This window comes from Botryllus schlosseri, chromosome 4, assembly GCF_051294905.1.
Source record: "Botryllus schlosseri isolate E-star chromosome 4, Bs_hap1, whole genome shotgun sequence".
In the NCBI taxonomy this organism is placed as follows: Eukaryota; Metazoa; Chordata; class Ascidiacea; order Stolidobranchia; family Styelidae; genus Botryllus; species Botryllus schlosseri.
In genome coordinates, this window is record NC_137239.1 from 7,803,497 (window position 1) to 7,824,696 (window position 21,200).

Here is a 21,200-nt window from a genome sequence, read left to right on the forward strand (position 1 = left end):
AAAATAAAGTTTATTTGCCGTCATATTTTGAAACAATGTTAAACGTGATACATTTCGAACTCTCTTTGAACGTGTACACCGTTTTTCTATCACTACATTAAAATGTATTTGAGATGGCCGAAACAGCCGATCGTCAGGCACCTCCGCCAAACGTTGGTTTTGTGCCCCCTATAGAGTTATAAACCATACTCCTGGGACCTTCGACCCCAGACGAGACCCCATCGGGATGCACGTTATTATCACTACTTCTGAGCGAGATTTCTTGTACACACTAATTGGCAAAGATTTATTACCTGATCGCGCAAAGCGCGGAATTTTTCCATGATTCATGATTCATTCGGTCAATAATATTGGTAATTGCATAGATTTTTTTACATCTCTTAGCCCACGTACTCTGTTTTACCGCTAGAGCTGAGTGATGTGCTGTCTTGGAAATATTCGGGAGGGCCCGTTGGTACAATTACTTCGTTACATGTTGTTATTTCGTGACCTCTCGTTTGCTATGTGAAGAGATATTGAAATCGCCAAACCGTACTAAACTAAAAGACGCACACGATTTCCAATTGATATTTCTTCACTGGCAAATATTGCCTATGGACAATTAGACACCGTGGTGTTTCGGTCATAATAAGGGCAGTCCTTTTCAGCCAAGGTTGTTTCGCTGTCGAGCTGTTTTTCCTTTACTTAGGTAATTTATCAGCAGTTGCAATTGCAGTGCCTTCTCGTAATCCCGTGTTGGCCTAAACTTCATATATATCTTAATGCGTTGTTGTGGCAGCATCGACCTCTAAATCGAGAATAGCGCGAAAAACATTTGAAAGAAGTTGCATAAATTTTTGGCATGGCCACAAAGAAGGTTGGGGACTTTTTGTGACTTTAATTGTAACGGAATAATTTGCTACGTTGAACTTACTTTGAATCGAGATTAGCCATGTGAGGTACGCATAGGCTGGGTAATCGCGGCATGTTAATGAACAGGTGAACATAGTGAACGAACTTCCGGTTCAGTTTATTCATCCTATGGTTTTATTCCGCGCAACAACACTCAAAAGTAGGTTTTATATTTCCAATTTCAACCAACCTTTCGCGGGCCGCACAGAATAGCTCCGCGGGCCGCACTTTGCCCAGGCCTGCAGTAACCTTACTAATTTTATTTTTGAAACAGCGCTGGTATACATTCATGCATTAGGGTAAAATCACCCTTTCCAAGGGTTTATCAAAACATATATTAATTAGCAATGAAAACAATCGTTTCAATACAGAGGCATCAGAATTCGGTGGCGTTGAGCATGTGACACAATAACAAACTATTTGACACTATAACTAGAGCGCGACCGACATTGAAATTTTTAGCAGATACCGATAACTAGCACATTCACCGATTAATTCAACCAATTTCCAAGGCTATTTCATCTAGGGTGCATTTCCAAAACTTAATAGCATTTTGTTAACCATCTTTACCAAAATTTTTATGTTTGAATATGAAATGAACAAGACAGACTGCATATCAACTCCTTTAATCTGTAAGAAATATATCAATATTCCGAGTCTAATAGTCTCAGAATATAGCTCTTAAAGTGGCTGCTACCACGCGTAACAAAAATTGCTAATATTTTTTCAGCTCCAATGGACGATACCGATATTTCTTTCAAAGTGTCATAGTTAGTCGACACTATCGGGGAACCGATAGATGGGTTCTATGTGTTACAAATTGTCGTATTCTAGCTTCAAGCATTCTTGGTTTGTGATTACCGAATTACTGCTATTTGTTGTTCACTTCAAGCACATTTTTCGGTGTATGAAGCTTATTGTCACAAACTAAAATATATCAGGAGAATCCGATGAAAATACGAATAAATAAGGAATTTTTGTGTGTTGATACGTGGAAAAGAATAGGTTTATGCAGCACATGTTTCATTCCGCCGATCTAATTGTGTTTTACATTTATCACATTCTCGTGGTTTTGGTACAGACCTACTAAAAAATTTAATATAGGCTGTTAGGATGAAATGTAACATCGTTCGAATAAAATAAAATAAAAACGTCCAAATTCAGCGATATCTGGAAAAATAGAGCAAATCTGCAGAAACCAGTGACATTTTCGAGCGCAGCGCCCCGATTTACCCTGAAGTCGTCCTCACCTACCATGATGAATTTTTTTTTGTTGTCCAGTATTATAGATTGATGTATTTTATCTCGTATTGAAAATATGCGAATTGTTTTCGTGTCGTTTTTTCCCTTGTGGTTTACGCGAGACTTGTAAACGTTAGAAGGTGTCACAAGGTCAGAAATTTGCAATCGGACTCTCGAATCGACTTCAGATAAACGTTTCACCGCAGCAATGGATGCCTGGTCATCAATAAATGATAAGTTATTGTGTACAACAATGAACCTGATAATTAATTACGCCAGCGCAGGCCACAATCATTTCCGGGCTAGTAATGGTGAATACGGCTCTTCCATTTGTATTGTAAAGGCTAGCAAAAACTACAAAGTTTGGACAAGAAAATGTCGTCGAGATTCCCGAGCTGAAATCTTCCTTAAATTCTCATCATCACTTGAGGAACTGCTCCGCTCTGATTAGGCGTCATAATAGCCTAATTCCAAATACCTTGCGGATCAGGTGGAGACGCACCGTATCACCACGCAATCATAAACTTCATTTGATAGCCTACATTCCATTGTGACATCATAAATTCGTAATTTTGAATTTTTGTGTTGTGACTCTTTTCAAGCTAAGATTTTTGATATGCGGTTCGCGCATGAAGCAGGTCTGTCCTCCCCTGGTATGTGGAGTAGGGTTGCCATACGACCGGAATTTCTAGGACATGTCCGGAATTTCACCATTCAAAGTGCGACCTGCTGGAAATGCTTAAATATGCTTAAATGCCCGGAATTTTGAAGGTTTGAAGGGAGATCAAAATTTTCATCATAAATCAACACAAACAACATCATACTTTGGGAAAAATTTATGGAACTTGAAATTTTTCTTCGCGTTGCGCGCGATTTAGTGTCACGTATGTTGATAATAATAGGGGTACCCCTGTCCTCGCAAAAACCACAAAAATGAATTAGAATAACCATCATTTACTGTAATAGGACTAATTGTAATCACAATTGTTAGAGTGTATATTCCTAGTGTCGGTAATGCCGTTGGGATTCTTTTGAAGATAGTGGTTATCAATCTGGGGTTATTTCGCCATTTTCTGGGGATCGCAGATATGTTGAACTTAATCAACTTCCAACTTAGGTGGCGTGCAAGTCTGCCGTAAGTCTGCATGGGCAAAGGGTGTCGATCTTTTTTTAGTAGTCAGCTTACCAAACTCAGAGGTGGGCCACGGGAAATTTCCAAATTGGAAATGGAGTCGTGACCATAAACGGTCGGAAACCACCGGATGTACAACGTGCTGATGCGGACCGGCATTTCGGCTCAAAAATAGTTTTATCCGCGCGACATGAACATGACTCAGCGATGTACAATAATGTTGTCGGCATTTTTGAATTCATCACCTCCACCAACTTTACCGTTAACTTTGAACATGGCCTGAGAGAGGGTAAAATTTCATAGTGATATATGAATTATATAGTGATATATGGAGGAACGAATTTTATTGACGAAATTCATTTCAAAAATTTAAAAAGTTGGACATAGAAACTACACTGTAAATCTAAAAGGTGGAGATTTCCTCCATTAGAAGTGGTTCACCATTTTGACCATTTATGGTGGAATGCAACTCCACCCCCCATCATGGCGGAAATACTTTCCACCCTATATGGGGGAATACCCTCCTCCCTATATGAGGGTTACCTTCCACCCTATATGGAGGAATACCCTCTACCCTATATGGGGGACATACCTACCACCCCAACCTATCTGTCAGCTGCCACACATCTTTGCTTTATGCAATACTGCAGAATACAAATCCAATTAAAACATACAAGCATGGCATTTCATGCATTTTATTATACGTATTCAAACAGTCATTACTATAGGGTTACCATTAGGGCTGTTCAAAAATAACTTTTTTTTCCCGATTCAAGCCGTTCACCTCTTAAATCGTCAGGTTGCAGTAGAAAACCTTGCTCACCAAATTTCACTCGATTCCAATCAGTAAAGGCATCCGCAGATCCAATTAAAATTTTTAATTTATTATGGAAAATTAAAAAAAAAAAATTTCCAAATTTTTCTGCCAACCCCATGAAATTGTTGAGCCGTCTTCAAAGACGTTGCAAAACAAATTTCAGTCAATTCCGACCAGTAGAAGCGGAGTTATGTGAGTTTTCCGTTGATAAATCGCGGATTATCCACCAATCAGGGATAATCAGAGGATTATCATCCAAAAACTCACATAACTCCGCTTCTACTGGTCGGAATTGACTCAAATTTGTTTTGCAACGTCTTTGAAGACGGCTCAACAATTTCATGGGGTTGGCAGAAAAATTCGGAAAATTTTTTTTTTTAATTTTCCATAATAAATTAAAAATTTTAATTGGATCTGCGGATGCCTTTACTGATTGGAATCGAGTGAAATTTGGTGAGCAAGGTTTTCTACTGCAACCTGACAATTTAAGAGGTGAACGACTTGAATCGGGAAGAAAAAGTTATTTTTGAACAGCCCTAGTTACCATATTACAGAATCGAAAAAGGAGGACAATTTTACCAATTCAGGAAAGTTAATTGATCAAGACTGACAGCCGATTTTGCTATTTTTTGCTGGAAAACTTTTGGTGTTAAATGAAAGCGACGAGTCCAGAATTACCATATTTTTACTTAAATTTAGTCGTGTTGACTAAAATAAAAAGTCGGCACTGACAATCGACTTCGAATGACCCGCTTGAGCCTCCGTATGGTAAACCTACATAACTATGATGACAGTTCCATTGTTTATGGCAACATATTGGTAGCCCTCACAACAAGATTTGTCAGCTCTACGCCAGGCAGCTTTAGCAGGTATGACGAAAGGCACGTGAGAGTGTGCTTGATATTCTTCTGAAACTTGATGTTCAATATCCAATGAGCTGCGATCAGAAGAGCATGTGTTTCATCAAAACTTTCAATGTTTTTTGAGAAGACGATTCCATCCAAGTGCAGGCTCCATTGCGAATTGTAGACCATCGTTGGATATGGAGAGATAGAAACCTGAAAGATATATTATATTACTATGAAATCTTCGGACTTCAGATCATTATGATATCGAGATAAGCTTAGCACATAGGACAATTTATATTACCACTGCACAAGTTATAAACATGAATTTGTGTCACAAAATGTTGCTCATTTGATTTATGCTTTTAAAAATATCTTGTCACCAGTCTGTCTGCTGCAATGAAGTATATTTCAATCTCATGAGCCCCAATCCATTAATTAAGCTATGCGCGACGCCTGTACCAGGTCTACTGAAGCTTGCCACTTTCTATTGCTAGAAGTTGTAACGGCATATAAGAAATATGGATTGACTTGATTTTGAAACACTGGTTTACCATTATGGTCATTTACGACAGGCCGGTGTTCCTTATTTTTTAATCCGTATTTGCCTACTTGTAGCACGGCTCACTTCTAGGATTCTTGTGAGACACCGCTTACGCGGATAAGATGGCGAGGTAGAAACCAGACTTGTACAAACTACTGAATTTTCAAAATCATCAACTAGAACTACAACTACTGAATTTTCAAAATCACTAACTTGAACTACAACTACCGAATTTTCAATATCAGCAACTAACCACAACTACTGAATTTTCAAAATCCGCAACTAGAACTACAACCACTGAATTTTCAAAATCAGCAATTAGAACTACAACTAATCGAAAAAACGTTAGCTAGCTGACCAACGACTAACCAACTGTTTAGTTGTAACAATGTATATTATACACCATCTATCTACGAACAGCTTACCTCTCCAATATGAAGAAAATTGTCATATCCTTCTCCAAAAATGGTTGGTATACCAGCACGCCAATCCAACACTCCATCACCTATAAAGCAGACACAGGTTATTAGAACTATCGATGATCACTTCTAGCATTCCAATATTTATTTTGAACGCGTGTAATTTTCGGAAATGAATCAAACTCTAACTGGCTGGTACGAGACTATGTTATTGTGAAAGCCACGATTATTGGTGCGGCGCAAGTCAAACAAGTTTCTACAATTGCATCTCAACGGCAGAAGTTAGAGAGCCACTGCACTTGAATTCATTCGAAAGAAATTGTTAGCGGAAAATTTGCAATGCCACACAATTTCATGAAATAATACTCTCACCTAGTAATCCTCGTATAGTCTCGGGAACTTTAGGCCACTTCATTTTGGCCTGAGCTATATTGTACCGGCTCTGTGTTGTGCACTTCCCATCAAGGTTTCAGCCTCTTTCAACATCTTAATATACATAAGATATGATACACCCGTGGCAATGACAATTTATACTATAGACCAGGGGTCACCAACACCCGGCCCGCGACTTGATTTGAGATTTCGGAAGAAAGCTAAGAAAACATTTTAAAATGCTGAAATTGGCGTGTAATGGCCGAAACACTGCCAAGTCCAAGGCGCATAGAAAACAGCTTAGGGCAATGGTTCTGAAAGTGGGGGCGCGTCCTCTAGTGGGGGCTTTAAAGCATTTGAAGGGGGCGCGGAGCTGCGGTCAACTGAATTTTTTTTCGCGCTCTGCGCGATTTACCTCGATTTCATAGTTATAGTTATTGCTCTGTGTATAGTCCCGAATTCATATTATAGAATTCTCTCATCAACATTCATAACCATCCACGCCGTTAAACTATCCGATTGCTAACAGTATGGGTACATTTTGTGATATGACGATAAGAAGGGCGGGCGAAATATTTCAGTGTCATAAAGGTTTGAGAACCACTGGCTTAGGGTTTCCCCACAAGATCAGCGTTCCCAGGTATCGTGCACAGCTCAGAGTTCATAATAAAATGAAATTGATGCCAGTGATGTTTTGTTGTATTTTTATTCCTTCATTAAAATATTACTTCTTTTGTGGTCACTATGTCCATCGCCTACGTTAGGTAGCACAGCATTGTACTGACGTAGAGTTTTAAGCCGTGGTTGCCTACTTTATATCGATTTTGGATTCATGCGGCCTGCGGCCGCTACGAAATTTGAAAAGTGGCCCGCGACCCGTTTTGGGTTGGCGACCCCTGCTATAGACTATTGTACATCCTGAAAAATTAGAGTTTAACTAGCTCATCTTAAAACCAAGATATAAATTAACTGGACTTACAACCCTGGCTCTTTTGCATCTAGAGCTGCTGGCTCCTTCTTCTTCCTCAATCACATTCTTTCGTTTTGTACCATGCTTCTGCTTCATCTGATTCACCAATTCAGTTTCCAAATGTCTTCGATAGTCCTTGAACTTCTGCCTCAAGGCAATATGCCACGAGCCCTGAAGAAACTGCAAATATTGTTGGACTCAACTCTGCAGAGAGTACTATTACTAAAAGCAAGGAAAACCCCTAAACAGTCCACAAAGTCTAAAAATTGGCATTGTTTCAACAATGGCAGCGCCACGACACAATGAACATAACAATGGGTGGTTTGAGGTGGTTCTATTGCATTGACTCGATAAGCGATTTTTGGGTGACTCGACTTGAATCTAGTCTTTTTTTTGCAAATATGTTAAATGACTCGACTCGAATCAATTTTTCATTGCATCTACGAAGAATAGTTATTTCGAGTACGAGTCCTGATACTTGGCAAAATAGGGCCAGAAACTGTTAAGACTGAGGAAAATTACTGTATTCTGGATGCGAGCCAATTACACAAGCAGAATTGATAAAATGTGGATTGAGCTAAAAACCGAACATTGAACATACGGTAACGACTTGGACTCGGCTTATCTTGTAGGTATTCTGGAATTGTAGCTATTGCCTTCAGAACCACATTGAAGCTGCGTACAGTGTACGGCTATAGTCATGACAAAAGAGACCATAGGCGACGACTTACGAGGTGGCGCAAGTTCGGACATTTTGATTTGCGAAAACTGTCGCCGAGGCTGCGTAATACCAGCGCGTATTTAATTGTTCACCAGACATCAGGGACTCGCTAATTGGCAGCGCTTCCGGACTCTTTGGCAAGCTTATCATACGCCAAAAATTGTCAGCAAGAATAGATTATATGATCGTCATTTACACATATATTTGTTTCTCTAACAAGGCTTTGTCAGTGACATTAATCGGCAAATGCAGCGAAACAGCTTACACACCGATAGAATGAGAAAACAATTGTCGCGACGAAAGCTACTCAATATTGTGTTAGACTCAGAACCCATTCGTGGCGAAACTCATTTGCCAACATCTATATTTCTTGTTATCTGCTTGATACATTCGTGCTCTGAAATAGGCCACGTGCGCAAGATGTCGTGTGTCGCTAGCCTAAGCTATCGTGCCGCCGACATCACAGGCTCACTATCTACTCCCGTTCAGAGACAATCCAGTTAATTGTATTATGATTAGCGATCATTATGTTACCATTGTTCGACAGTGATATCGCAAAACAGAACAACATCGAATACTAAACCGCAACTATTCATGTACTCATGTACTACGAATGCAGGGTGCCTACTATACACGGGTAAAGGCATTTTCTAAGAATATACACGTCATTTTAAGGGTGTGTATCATACATGGGGGCGCACTATATTCGGAAAATTACGGTATTAGTCCGGAATTCACCGGTAACGGGCAAGGACAGTATACTATGGATATCTGGCGTCCACATAGCGTATTATGACTATGACCTTTGCCCACGACTGAAGTTACATGCAGCTTACCTAGCTGGAATTTTCTTCATTATTGTCTTTCAAAACTGGATAGTTTTTTAATAATTCCAAGCATACTTCTCGATACTGATGCGCAGTGGGGTACCTGTTAGATAGATCCGCATATAGTTACCTGATATCTATCCAAACTAACGAAATGCATGCACGAGTTTCAAAACAAAATAGGATGGATGAATTGAATGGAATTAAACTTACAAAGTATATCGCAAAGGATCTTGAAAGATAATTGTCTTGATCTCTTTTCTCAGTCTTTATGGAATTACAATATTGCCAGCGCTCCCATGCACCAAGTATTGACGAAAAGCCGGGATGTCGTAGACCACAGGCCATCGTTGTTATGAACGTGAAAGTGATGATTCAACTGGATCATCCGTCACAATAGATTCAGATGAAACCAGTAATGATTCAACTGAATCATCCATTACATTACATTCAGATGAATCCACAGTTAGGGAGTCGCTAGTGATGCTGCTGTCGCAAACGCTTGGTACATTTTCTAGGAAAATTACGTATAGAGGTGAAGAAATTGATAATTGAAGCCAAGCCTAAACTTACCGGTACCAGGAACTCTAATCCGATCATTGCCTTTTACATCAGCATCAGACAGATCAAATAAATCAGTAAACTCCTTATCATAACACTGAATATTCAAGAATTCCGGCGCCAAATCAAATTTTAGTGCAGCAGATGATGGTATATCTTCTTTTGCGCACGCAGTAATGATCTTGTTGTCGGTATTGAATGTAACTAAGTCTCATAATTATTTAGGACTGAAATCACAAGTTACAATTAGATATCAGAAGAGTTCCTTTCATTCAAACAAGATCTATCCTTGCAACAGTTATAATGAAAATCCAAATTCAAAATATGCAGCTACTGATGGTAAAACCAAATACAGAGCCAGTTTGAATACCGTACCCAATAGCTCTATCTATGGTATGCATGAATATGAGAATGTACTCATCCTAGCTAATTTCTTGCATTATAATCACCCGTTGGCTTACTTGAATTACCTTCCCACCAAACAAGATATCATCTCGTCTCTCAGGTACTGCTAACTGCTTATGGCAATGGCAAGTTCATTGAATTTTCAGTCACGAGCGATACCGGTACTTCATACGAAATCGATTAAGCAGATGACATCACTTATGAACTAAAATCAACGATAATCATAATTGTGATTAACTCAAAATCAATGAATATAGATATATTTTTCTGTCGACTGACTGACTGACGACGCAGAGCGCGCATCCCCGTATATTCGAAATAGCAAATTGCCAGAGTCCCGGATGCTGACTTACCGCCGGTCACGGTTCATTGGTGAGAATATTGGCGATAATAATAAATATGGATATGGATATGCTACGGTCGTGCAGGATCTTGAAGTAATTATCACAATCCATTAATGGTATTCAGACATTTTCAAATTTAATAATCCCTCTACTGGCCTAACCACTTGAAAAAAAAAACCGTTCAATATTTTATCAATATTCCAAAATGCATGCGACTATGACTTCACATTGAGTAAAAAACAACACTCGACTCCAAATTCATGTCTGATGACGTTATTAACTATAAGCCAGTATCGACTGTTATGTTTTAATTGGGCAATACGACAGTTTGCAAACAGTCATTTCTGATTTCCACCATGGCAATAATTGTTTTCCACCAAATATGGTAGACTATTCATTCCCCCCTCTTTCCACCCTCTAAATTCCTCCATATGTGGTGGAGATACGGTGGATAAAGGGAAGGAATGTACCTTTCTCCATTTTTCTACCATTTTTTCCACCTTTTAGATTTACAGTGTAGATGCATATCGTAAGCCGCCAGAAGTAGAAACCAGATGCATAAAGTAAGCTCCTATGGTGGCGTCTGGTGTCTTTTTGGGTGGGAGTTTGCTCAAGTGTCATTTCGCTCCTGGCTACAACACAAAGCCACATAACAGCCGACATAACAAGCAGGGCTGCCAAGCACACGGTCGGCGGGCCATACAATTTCACCCGGCCCTAGCAATAAACCAGATCTCAAATTGTCGAGATGGCGCAATAGCCTAGTTAATTCTCGGGTCTCGCGATCTACGTAAAATATTCAACTCCTGTATACAATCGATAGCCAAAGCATTGCTAGTGTGACGTCATATGTGTTCATACTTGATTTTAAAACCCGCCAGCAGGAGCTAAAAAGTGTCCGGAATTTGGGCCACGAAAATATGGCAACGCTAATTTCTAATATATAGTCGATTTCTTTGTAAAGGTACGATACGAGAACATTCAATTTTACTAGGACTCTAACAACATATTGACATTTGCAAACGATGTTACGTTGCTGAGAGTAGAAACGGTGGATTGTTTCACAAGTATTTTTGTATCTTACTGTATTTTGCAGAAAATCTCACTTAGGTTCAACTGGTTTGCATTTGAATGAGATGAAAATCACGCGTGTAATATTCATGACATGCTTCGTTGTAATGATATCCGCCGATCAGAAAGAAGAAATCCTGTGCAAAGCGCGACCAGGGTGCCATATGGCGAAATGCGATCCGGGACTTCCGTCGTCAATTTTGAACAATAATGAATATCCGATTTCCTGTGTCAAGACATCCGTTAAGGACAGGGAAGCAAAGCAAGAAATTAACGAATTGAAAATTCAATTGGAAAGTCTGCAAACAGGTATTCAATATGAACTTGGCGAAATCTAGTAGGATTGAATGCTGAGTGCTGCGATACTGAATCGAGTATTAGGGTTCGAGTAGAGTCCACTATTCGGTTCAATTCATTATAACGACGTCACTCTTTATGTCGTGATAATGTAGTGAAAAGTTCAAATATGTACCTTTTATGCGACAACAAAGAATACAGTGCGAGTTCTACAGTGTTTCTTGTACAGCAGAAGGTGAATAGGAATTTTGTCGACCATACCCAAGTCATTGAACTTTCTGACAATGTTATGCGACACTACAGATATTTCCAGTAACGTGCGTAGCTTTGTACTGCATGTTTCTTATGTGATAGGACCAATACAAGTTTACAGCCTTTTCCAAGTGGAAAATAGTATTGTGACGTTGGTTGCTGTATATATTTTAATGTTGTTTCCTTGTAACGTAGTAAGGCATGCATGCATGCATGCATGCATGTCATGACACCATGTCATGCGCAACTTAACATGACCATATCGTCCGTGTTTTGGCTTTCTTCTGTTCTTCTACAGATAACTCACCTACTAACCCAGGGGTGGGCAAACTACGACACCACTTTGTGCGGCCCGCGAAAGGCTCAAGAATCATATTTAAAATATTTTTAAAATGCTCAGTAAATATCTAATTCTGCAGGGACTCGACTGGAACTTCTTATTATATTTCACCATTATAATTAGAAGTTATATTCTTACTACGATATTTTTAATTCTTTGCTAGTGCGATAGCCCGACCTCAAGGCCCACACATTTTAAAAGGTTTCAACTGCTAAACATTACAGAAAGTCAAATAAGAATGAAATTCGGATCACGAGTGTAATTTTACATTTGCCACTCAAGCAAGTTTATTACTTTTTGTGCTTTATTGGAAATACCGATTCACGCGTGTAGTAAGTAGATTCGTTCTCTGTATGCGCAGAAGTTTTTATATTTATAAAATCTTTATCGAGCATATTTGAAGCTAAGATGGTTGTGACTCTGTCAGCATTCTGTGTCCTGGATTTGAAACAAAAGTAGAATCAGCAAATTTATAAGCAGATCAGTCCTACAAAAATATGACGTCACCAGCACGAAATGTCGAATACGAGAGCGTTCAATGTAATATTCGACATTTCGTGCTGGTGACGTCATATTTGGTGTAACGATTGTTGATATACGCTGTTCTTTTGAATTCTCTACTAGTTGCTGACGATTAGCCTACCCCTGACGAGTGTCAGCCGAATATATTCGGGCTCATTTCAGTACGAATATACTATTCAATAGGCCTTGTGCAGGACTTCGATCACGTGACTAGATACGCATAGCAACCAATGAATTCATGCAATGTGCTACATACCATATATATATTAAACATCCTATGCTATTGTATGGCTTCTCAGTTAAACAATTCAAACTATTTAGACCTCTACACCTATATTACAAGTTATTGATCATTCTGTCATGCTGCCAAGTGCCACTAACCGAAGAAAAATGATCATCAGCTCCAATTGAGGGTGCAACAAACTGTCCCGAGGCCTGGATCACTTGATTGATTGCCTGGATTGGATTACTTCACTCTATGACACAGTGCAAATATCTTGAGTTTCAAGACATGGCTATACCATATGTATACGAATTAATGATCTGATGGATTATCTCAAGAGAGCCGAACATAGGCAACTAAGAAATTGATGATGCCCTCGTCAAGAATTCAGCCTGAAGCCAATTATTATCACCACATAAAATTCGGTCATGCGGTAGAAGGCAGTGTGGTTTCATGCCAACAGAAAATGTCAGCAGATGATCTGACCACTGACTAACTGTCCTGAACTTCTTTCCCGATGTTGATGTCTGCTTTGAAAATGATATTTCATTTGTGTACAGCAAGACAAGCGCTCTTCCGTACATGCTATGAATATGTCTAGACAAGTGGCTATGGAGGTAGAGGAAAATACATAGGCATAAGATTCTCGGCAGTTATTGAACTTGATAAGGTTAACATGCATTTTTCTTCAACTATTTCTTATGCTCTGGGTATCGAATGCACAAAAATTAATAAATTTTACTTCTTTGCAAGTTTATTTGTAAATTCAATGAATCAAAGAATATCATAAGTTCAGAATATTACGGAGTCAATGCAAAAGAAACACTGTTAGTCGTCTTTAGAGGATGTTTTTGAGTTGGTTGAACCAATACACAGAGGGGGTCAGCAACGGAGTACTATTTTACCTGAGTACTAGCGTCATCATGAGCTTAGGCTACTTCCACTTCTACTTGACACTTTTAGGTAGTACTTTTTTGTCAGGTTTGGGATTTTGTCAACTAGAAAGTAGCTTTGACGCATGTTTACATCCCCTTCAAGCGTGAGATTGTCATAACAACTGGGAAAAATAGCCCCGGTACCACTGTAACTAAATTAATTTTTGAAAATTGCACCTATTTGTGGTGTCATCACTAGGGCGGTTTTTTTTGCCAAAAAAAATAATATTTTGACCTAAAAAATTGAAATTTTGACTTTTTTTGACTTAAACAAACTGAATTTTGACCAAATTTTGACCTAACGTATGCAAATTAGGTGTTTTCCCACATAATGTTAAAATTGTACCACTTATCTTCCTTTCTGGTTGGAACTGGCTGTCCTAACGAAGTAGTTCGACCTGAAATAACGTTTTTGGCTGGCGAAATCTGCCCATATGGAGAATTCCAGTGGTTACAATACGTATTATGGTGGAAAGAAAATGTAGTACAACGAGAGATACTTTCCTACATTCTTGGGTAGAAAGTGCATGTCCTTACTAAGAAACTTGCCAAGGACGTTCAACAGCAGCAGTTTTTGACTGAAAAGTTGTGCGTACACTGCTGGTGACACACCGTGTTGCTTCATTCTGACAATGATGTCTACATCACAATTTTTTATCATGTGCTTCTCAATATAAGAACGATGCAATGCCCAAGAAGTTTTTCTTCAGTTAGGATATTGCGGTACGTTGACCATAATACCATGTCTACTATTTGTTTAATTTGACCGTATATGATTCACAATGAGCAGAAAATTAGCCGTCTACCACGGTAGGCCTGTAAAGTAGGCTAAAAGCTGTGAAATATCAAATGATACGTTCACCGACAGTGCAAAATCTACGATACAGACGAAATGCAGACGTCAAAAAAATTTTGACTCAATGGACAATTTTGACAAATTTTGACCTAACGCTACAATTTTGACAAAATTTGACATGTCAAAAAAAAAACCGCCCTAGTCATCACCCTTTTGCGTTGATCAAGAAGATGCAACTTGCAATGTTTACAGTTGTCACATGGCATCAATTTCTAAAACTAAGTGACCCTCAACCAAATCTACTTCATGTAAAGAATTTCTTGACTACTTTTCAGAAATTCATTTCTACTTCCACTTGAAGTACTTTGGACAAGTCCTGGAAGTAATTAGTGCTACTTGTACTGGAGTATAGATTAATACATTACTTCTACTCGGCTCCCAACAATGACCACGTTGACCACCTCTGGGTATAGGATGACCGATCTTGTCACTGCGTTTGAGCTGCTCTTAGAGTTATTTGATAGTTACTTCCCTTAGTTCGCTAAATAGCGCACATATGTGACATCAACTATTTATCAAAATCGCGTGTGATTTGCCAAATCCACTTCAATCGCAGTTGCGAAGTAGTGCTAATAAAATCGGCATTGTATAAGGCAACAATAAAGTGCACTGCTTTGCTTAGTCATGATGGCAGATTCTCCCAAAAGATACTTCAGATGTGTTCAGCGACATTTGTTTTACAGCAGCACGCTAGCACCCAAACCAGCAGACAGTATATCCTGATCCTTGCGGGTCCCGGCTGCTTCAGTCATATCTTCCATCCAAAATCAGGCTCCACAGCAGACAAATAGTACTGCTTGAACTAACAAATACTCTTGCCAGAATATAAACCAATCGCTTTACTTCAAATGCATAAATTTAAGTACATATGTTCAGTGTTGAGTACCGTAATACGACTACGTTACCGATGGATTTCTGCGTAATTCTGACGATATCATTCTAAATGCTTTGTACAGGATTGACATCTAGCATAGGAGAATCTTTGATGACTTCTACAACAAATTTCCGAAACGTTTACAACCAGAAATCAACAGTACACTATGCGGTATTTAGCACTGAAGCAGATGCGCGAGAAAGTAGCTTGCTAACCAATTTGTGGTTGCTATGCGTATCTAGTCACGTGATCGAAGTCCTGCAAAATCCTATTGTATATTGAAGTTCTGTACCTACAAGGAGCTGTTGAACTCTTTTATTCGAAACTTCATGCTGGTGACGTCATATATTATGATACGATTGTTGATGTGCAATGTTCTTTCCAATTCTCTACTCGTTGCTGACGATAACCCTGACCAGTGTGTCAGCCGAAAATATCCAGCTTCATTTCGATATGAATACAATGTTCAATTGTATGCTTCTTTGTTAAACCTTCGTCTTTGGTTCATGTTCTGCTTGTCTGTCATTTTGTCGAATGGTTAGTTATAAAGGCTATGTTTGTGTATGGGCCGATGAAGGTCCGAATTTGACATTGCTTTTACCCAATATGCATTTGGAATTTCAGAATGGAAGAAAATTAAGTCAAGGCTTCTCAGGCTGGAAAGAAAGGAAGAAGCACCAGGTGAAGATTTGTACTACTCATCGTTATTAGCTCCATTATTGCACCTCATTGACATTCCAAAGAAGATTTGACAGCAAGATCTCACGTTACAAAAATGATGTTATGGCAGGTGTAATGTGGATAAATAGTGGCCACCAGGATCACGGTTTGACTGTGTATTGTTGTATTTTTTGATATGACGTCATAATCGTCCTAGAATCCGAGAATTATCAACGAAAAATTAAAATACCTCAGCTTCTACTAGTTGGAATTGACGCAAATTTATTTTGCATCGTCTTTGTAGACAGCTCAACAATTTCATTGGGTAGACAAAAAAATTTGAATTTTTTTTCATTTTACATTAATAAATTAGCCATAACCACAACACGCGTTTGAAAGTAGCTACCGAAGAATGGGCGTGGCATGCCCATAGAACGACGAGACAACTAGTAATAACGAAACCACGACTCTTGCTTGGCTAATCGGCTATGCTTCAATGATCACGACAGCAGCAGCAGCTTGCTGGCTCGGTGATCAAGGAGTCTGCTGCCGGCGGCGATTCTGAAAGCGCATTGTAGGTAGGTTGGCGGATAATCGTAAATCAAAGTAGATTATGCCGATTCTTAAGAAAGGGTGGAGATTTGAATATCGGAGCAGCGATTGGCTCATAGAGATATATGCTGATTCTGCGTTCTGAACAACTTCAGAACGCACAATGCTAACAGCGTCCCAATAGCCAGTAAATCACCTTTAAATACCCAGTTCCGAGTTAACGCCGTAGTGATCGGACGTGCTTTTTTCGAGAGGAGAATATCAAAGTGGGAGCTTTCGATCGGACGACATCTCAGTCAGCTGAAAGACCATCGTACGGACTCGACCTATATTAGTAACAAAGGAAGATTTACGATTCAGAAAGACGTGCCTGCAGCAGTGAACTTATAAAATCGTGTTATAAATGTCACAAGGATCGCCGAAATCTCTACAAATGAACCTGCGCATAAGAAGTCAGCTTATTTTGGATTAAGTCGATTCAATGAGCTTTCGGTAGTCATAATGGTATCACAAAGCCAATCCGCCTTCAGAATCATTAATTCATCAACAGGAATTTGATCAAGATATGAGGATCCTATACGCTGAGATACGTGCTCTTCCTGCCATCAGGAAATCCTGGTGTTAACTGTGCAAACAGCGGACAGATGGTGGTCAGACTAACATCATGTAATGGTCTGGGGACAAAACAAAATACGATTCAAGGTTAAAATGAACCAGCGAAAACGGACGAGTCATCTCAGTTCCCATGCATCTTAGTGAAGAAGAAATACGGCAAGCAATATTAAATGACCAAGCAGTTTATGAAAGAAGGAGGGAGTTATTCCAAGCAGGTCGCTTCTCCTGTTTCTCAAACATACTTCCCACAGTCGTATAAATAGGCTTTTTGCGGTACAGGACCAGGATATACAACCCCATACGTTGTTACAATTGCAATCGATTCGGTCACAAGGCAAAGCATTGCCGTAGCTTAGCACGGTGCGCTAAATGCGGTAATCATCATGAGTACAAGAACTGCACGAACCAAGCCAATTGTGCAAACTGCGGCCAACAACAGTCGGCTGGATACGCGGGTTGTGATAGGTATCGACAGGAAACTCGCATCTACGCTATTATGGCAAACTCCAATGTAAACTACTGGACTGCCAGAGGAATGGAACAAGAACAGAGACAAATCCCAAATGTACTATCTGAAAACGAATTCCCCTCAATGCAAAAAGATGGCAGCAACCAAACCAAGTAGTTCGCCAGCAGCATCGTCACGTAGCCGCATGATCATCAGCACCCACCAGGCGACAAAGACATCCCTACCGATCATCCATTGCCCTTCTATTCGAATGATAGCATACCACTATCAGCATCGGCGCTATTCAGTTTTATCGCATGGGTAATAAAAAGTACAATTAAATCAATCATTGAAGGACAGAAAGTTGACATAAAAAAGATCGTATCGGAGACCGCGAAACAAGAACTTTGCATTGGAGTTCCCGGATTGCAACTAAATCCCGCCAATGGAGAAGGAAACATCGACCAGAACACGACGTACTGCGGACATGATTCGCCACAAACTACCGACTCGTATTATACAACAATGGACGTCGCACAAATTTAACCATTGAAAGTTAAATTGAAAAAGACTTCGAAGGAGTTGTAGGAGCATTTACAGAAAAATCCCGGAATTGAAATATTTCATAGAAAGACCTGTAATGAGATTAGTATTCATTTTACAAATCCAACGAATAGTCTATTCGTATTGTTAGAAACTCAAGTATCGCGTACATACTACTAATTTTTGTCGTTTTTGTCTGTCGTTATATCCATTGGATTCGCGTGCATGCGACTTAATTTGTCCCTGTCATTATAACGATGAGGTTCGCGTTCAATCGCGTACTTACAGTAAATGCGGTAAACGTGTCAGGGCACGTTTTTGCAACTTTATTACAGCTTCCGGCAGATTCCTAAATACTCGGAAGTTATGTAGAATGCTTTTTTAAGCTGTTTGAAGGAATCCTATAGTAAAACTTTTTGCATCTTTTGTCCATTTTTTCGATGCAACTTTTTGCAACTTTTTCGATTTTTCATGCAACCAACTTTTTACCGGAAAAATTTGGCAGTATATGTAAATAGATCGCTTCAATATGTATGATGTATGTCACTGTTTTTTGAGAATTTTGGTGAAATACACGGTCAAATTCGACTGAAATACCGTGAATCAGCACTGAAGTACCGCTCTAACGGGTATTTCGAGAGCCGAGCCGGAAAGTGGACCTTTTTTTAGTCAACCAATGGAGAATGTGGATGGAAAACTGTATTTCGGGAGTGGAACTGGGAAGTTGACCTTTTTTTAGTCAACCGACCAAAATGTGGTCTTATAGTGCAACTTTTGTGAAAAAATAAATGCAACTTTTTACTGCCGCTTTTGTGAAAAATAAATGCAGCTTTACACGGATTTAATAACTGCAACAAAAACTTGCCCTTATAATAACTCTGAGAATCGCGAGCCTGCGGATAATTCGTTTCAATTGTTTTCGCCTAGTGATTCGCGTATATGCAACTAATTTGTTTACGACTTTGGAATCGCGTACATGCGACTGATTATCGTAACATCCTTGAGAATCGCTTGCCTGCGCCCAATCAAATTAAGTCGTAAAATGCGGAGACTGCGGAGCTCTGAACCACGATCACTCCACGTTCGAAATCGTATTTATATAATTAATTAGTGATGATGTATATCACAACCCTCGCGAACATACATAGTCTTAAATACACATGACATCAAGTTTATCACATAAGCTTATATTATCCGCGAACATACATGGTCCTAAATACCAATGAAATCATGAATAGTTGATATGGTCAAATTTACGCGGAATTTAATCGTTGGAACGTCCTCATTTCTCGGAAGCGTAGGCAATAATATTGTCAAGTTGCATTCGCGGAATTTAAACGATCAAACTCATATTTTTGAATAAATAATGGGTGATGATGGATTTATCCGAGCGCTACCACAGAGTCTTCGTGAACATTAACATACATCAGGGGCGGGCAACATACGGCCCGCGGACAGTTTCCCGTCTTACGTGATAATGTGGCCCGCGGCCGAGATTCTCCGCTGCTTGCTTACTACGTCCAGTTATAGTAACTGTATATTATTATATACGTGTGTGCGCAGCGTGCGAGAGTATAGCTTACGCGTTAGTTAGCGTGAAGACTTCAATTATCGGCATTTACGATGTACTCAACCCTAATGAATTGATATCTTTGTATATTTGGGATACCGGGCTTATTGAACGCCTTGAAATCTTAATTAGGGATTGCACCGCGTGTTGATTTATCAGAGAGAAGCGGACATGGCGGCGCCTGTATGACAATACCGTTCTCAAATCCGCATTGTCTTCGTCATTATCGGCGAGAAATGGTTCTGAAGTGACATTGCTGTCGAATAAATTCATTAAATACGATTTATTCCCTGTATATGTGGATAAATGAGCGAATAATGTATCGATTCAGCAATCAGGCCCGCCAAGTACTTAATTATCCGATATCCGGCCCGCCGACTGGAGAAGCTGTCCGCCCCTGACATACATATTCACAAAAAATCACAGTGGCTGGTCGCGCAAAATTTACACAGAATTTGAAAGTTACAACGTCCTCATTTCTCAAGCGCATAGTCATTCATATCAAGTCGCATTACGCGAAACTTAAAAGTGAGAATAGGTATCGATATTCTCTAAACAGCAAGTCTTTGCGATACTCTTAGTGTTGATCGACGTGAAATTATACCAAACATAATAGTTCAAATCTAAAAAATGTCTGATCGACATGAAATTATACCCAAAAGGTTAGTTCAAATCCAACAAACATGACTTGGAGTTCTAATCCAACAAAGATGATTTTAAGAAAGAAAGCAAAATGCACCATTAGGGTGAGAAACTGGGCTTGGCGCTCTCTGATTTGCCTGGCTTTATTTGATCCAACCACACCACTAATCATCTCGGGAAAATTCAGCTAAGATTTGCGCGGTGCAGGGCCGGCCTATGCTGACAGAAATTTTCCGCCATCACTACGGCGAACAAACATGTGAGCCATATTTTAATGTGCGGTCGGATTGTTCTTGCCAGCCATGTAATCCTAAATGGTGTTATACACTATCGACCGGAATAGAGCATTAGCTATGATTATCGCTAATACCTCACCGCTATGAGCTATTGATTGAGCTTTGGTATAGCCCGCTATTGAAAAGTCCTTACACGGTACAATCACTGTTAGACGTTGTTATATTGTTCACTAGGGACAAATAGTTCCATGAATAAACAAACAGACATGGTGCAAAAAGCCTCAGTTTGCTGAGTAGCACCCCTCCCCTATACATACATACATACATACCTTGAAATACGTTTCAGTTAAAAGCTTGCCGTGTTTAACTTGTCTCTTCTCGTCCTTTTGTGAGGACGACATACATGACATAATTTACTTTTGTCTAAAATATTTGATTAATTCGGTTGATTTGTTTTGCACCTCATAATTTGAT

At 39.4% G+C, this 21,200-nt stretch overlaps 1 protein-coding gene and 2 long non-coding RNA genes across 7 annotated transcripts in view; 2 read left to right on the forward strand and 1 right to left on the reverse strand.

The window, feature by feature from the left end:
* The window catches only part of LOC145438118 (uncharacterized), a 465,561-nt gene that overhangs the window by 112,906 nt on the left and 331,455 nt on the right, over window positions 1–21,200 (forward strand). The gene's annotated exons all lie outside the window — the stretch shown is intronic.
* The window catches only part of LOC145438120 (uncharacterized), a 338,406-nt gene that overhangs the window by 7,936 nt on the left and 309,270 nt on the right, over window positions 1–21,200 (forward strand). The window lies entirely within an intron of this gene.
* Window positions 4,628–10,557, reverse strand: LOC145436969 (uncharacterized). Of its 5 annotated transcripts, none has more exons than XM_080314152.1 (7): window positions 9,354–10,549; window positions 8,994–9,294; window positions 8,790–8,883; window positions 7,242–7,403; window positions 6,263–6,376; window positions 5,897–5,976; window positions 4,628–5,140 (listed from the first exon to the last, which is right to left on the reverse strand). In XM_080314152.1, the coding sequence occupies exons 5-7, from the start codon at window positions 6,303–6,305 to the stop codon at window positions 4,886–4,888; spliced, it is 378 nt and encodes a 125-aa protein (XP_080170278.1). In that variant the 5' UTR covers window positions 6,306–6,376; window positions 7,242–7,403; window positions 8,790–8,883; window positions 8,994–9,294; window positions 9,354–10,549; the 3' UTR covers window positions 4,628–4,885. The 5 variants fall into 5 exon arrangements, 4 of the variants coding, with proteins under 4 accessions (XP_080170278.1, XP_080170277.1, XP_080170280.1 ...); XM_080314151.1 differs by having other exon boundaries at window positions 7,242–7,412; XM_080314154.1 differs by lacking the exon at window positions 8,790–8,883.

What these genes read in the sequence shown, in the direction of transcription:
- LOC145436969 (XM_080314154.1), bottom strand. Translation starts at nt 6,305, where the DNA reads ATGAAGTGGCCTAAAGTTCCCGAGACTATACGAGGATTACTAG. An exon ending in GACTATACGAGGATTACTAG is followed by an intron (nt 5,977 to 6,262) that starts GTGAGAGTATTA and finishes TCTGCTTTATAG; the next exon opens with GTGATGGAGTGTTGGATTGG. An exon ending in ATTTTCTTCATATTGGAGAG is followed by an intron (nt 5,141 to 5,896) that starts GTAAGCTGTTCG and finishes TATATCTTTCAG; the next exon opens with GTTTCTATCTCTCCATATCC.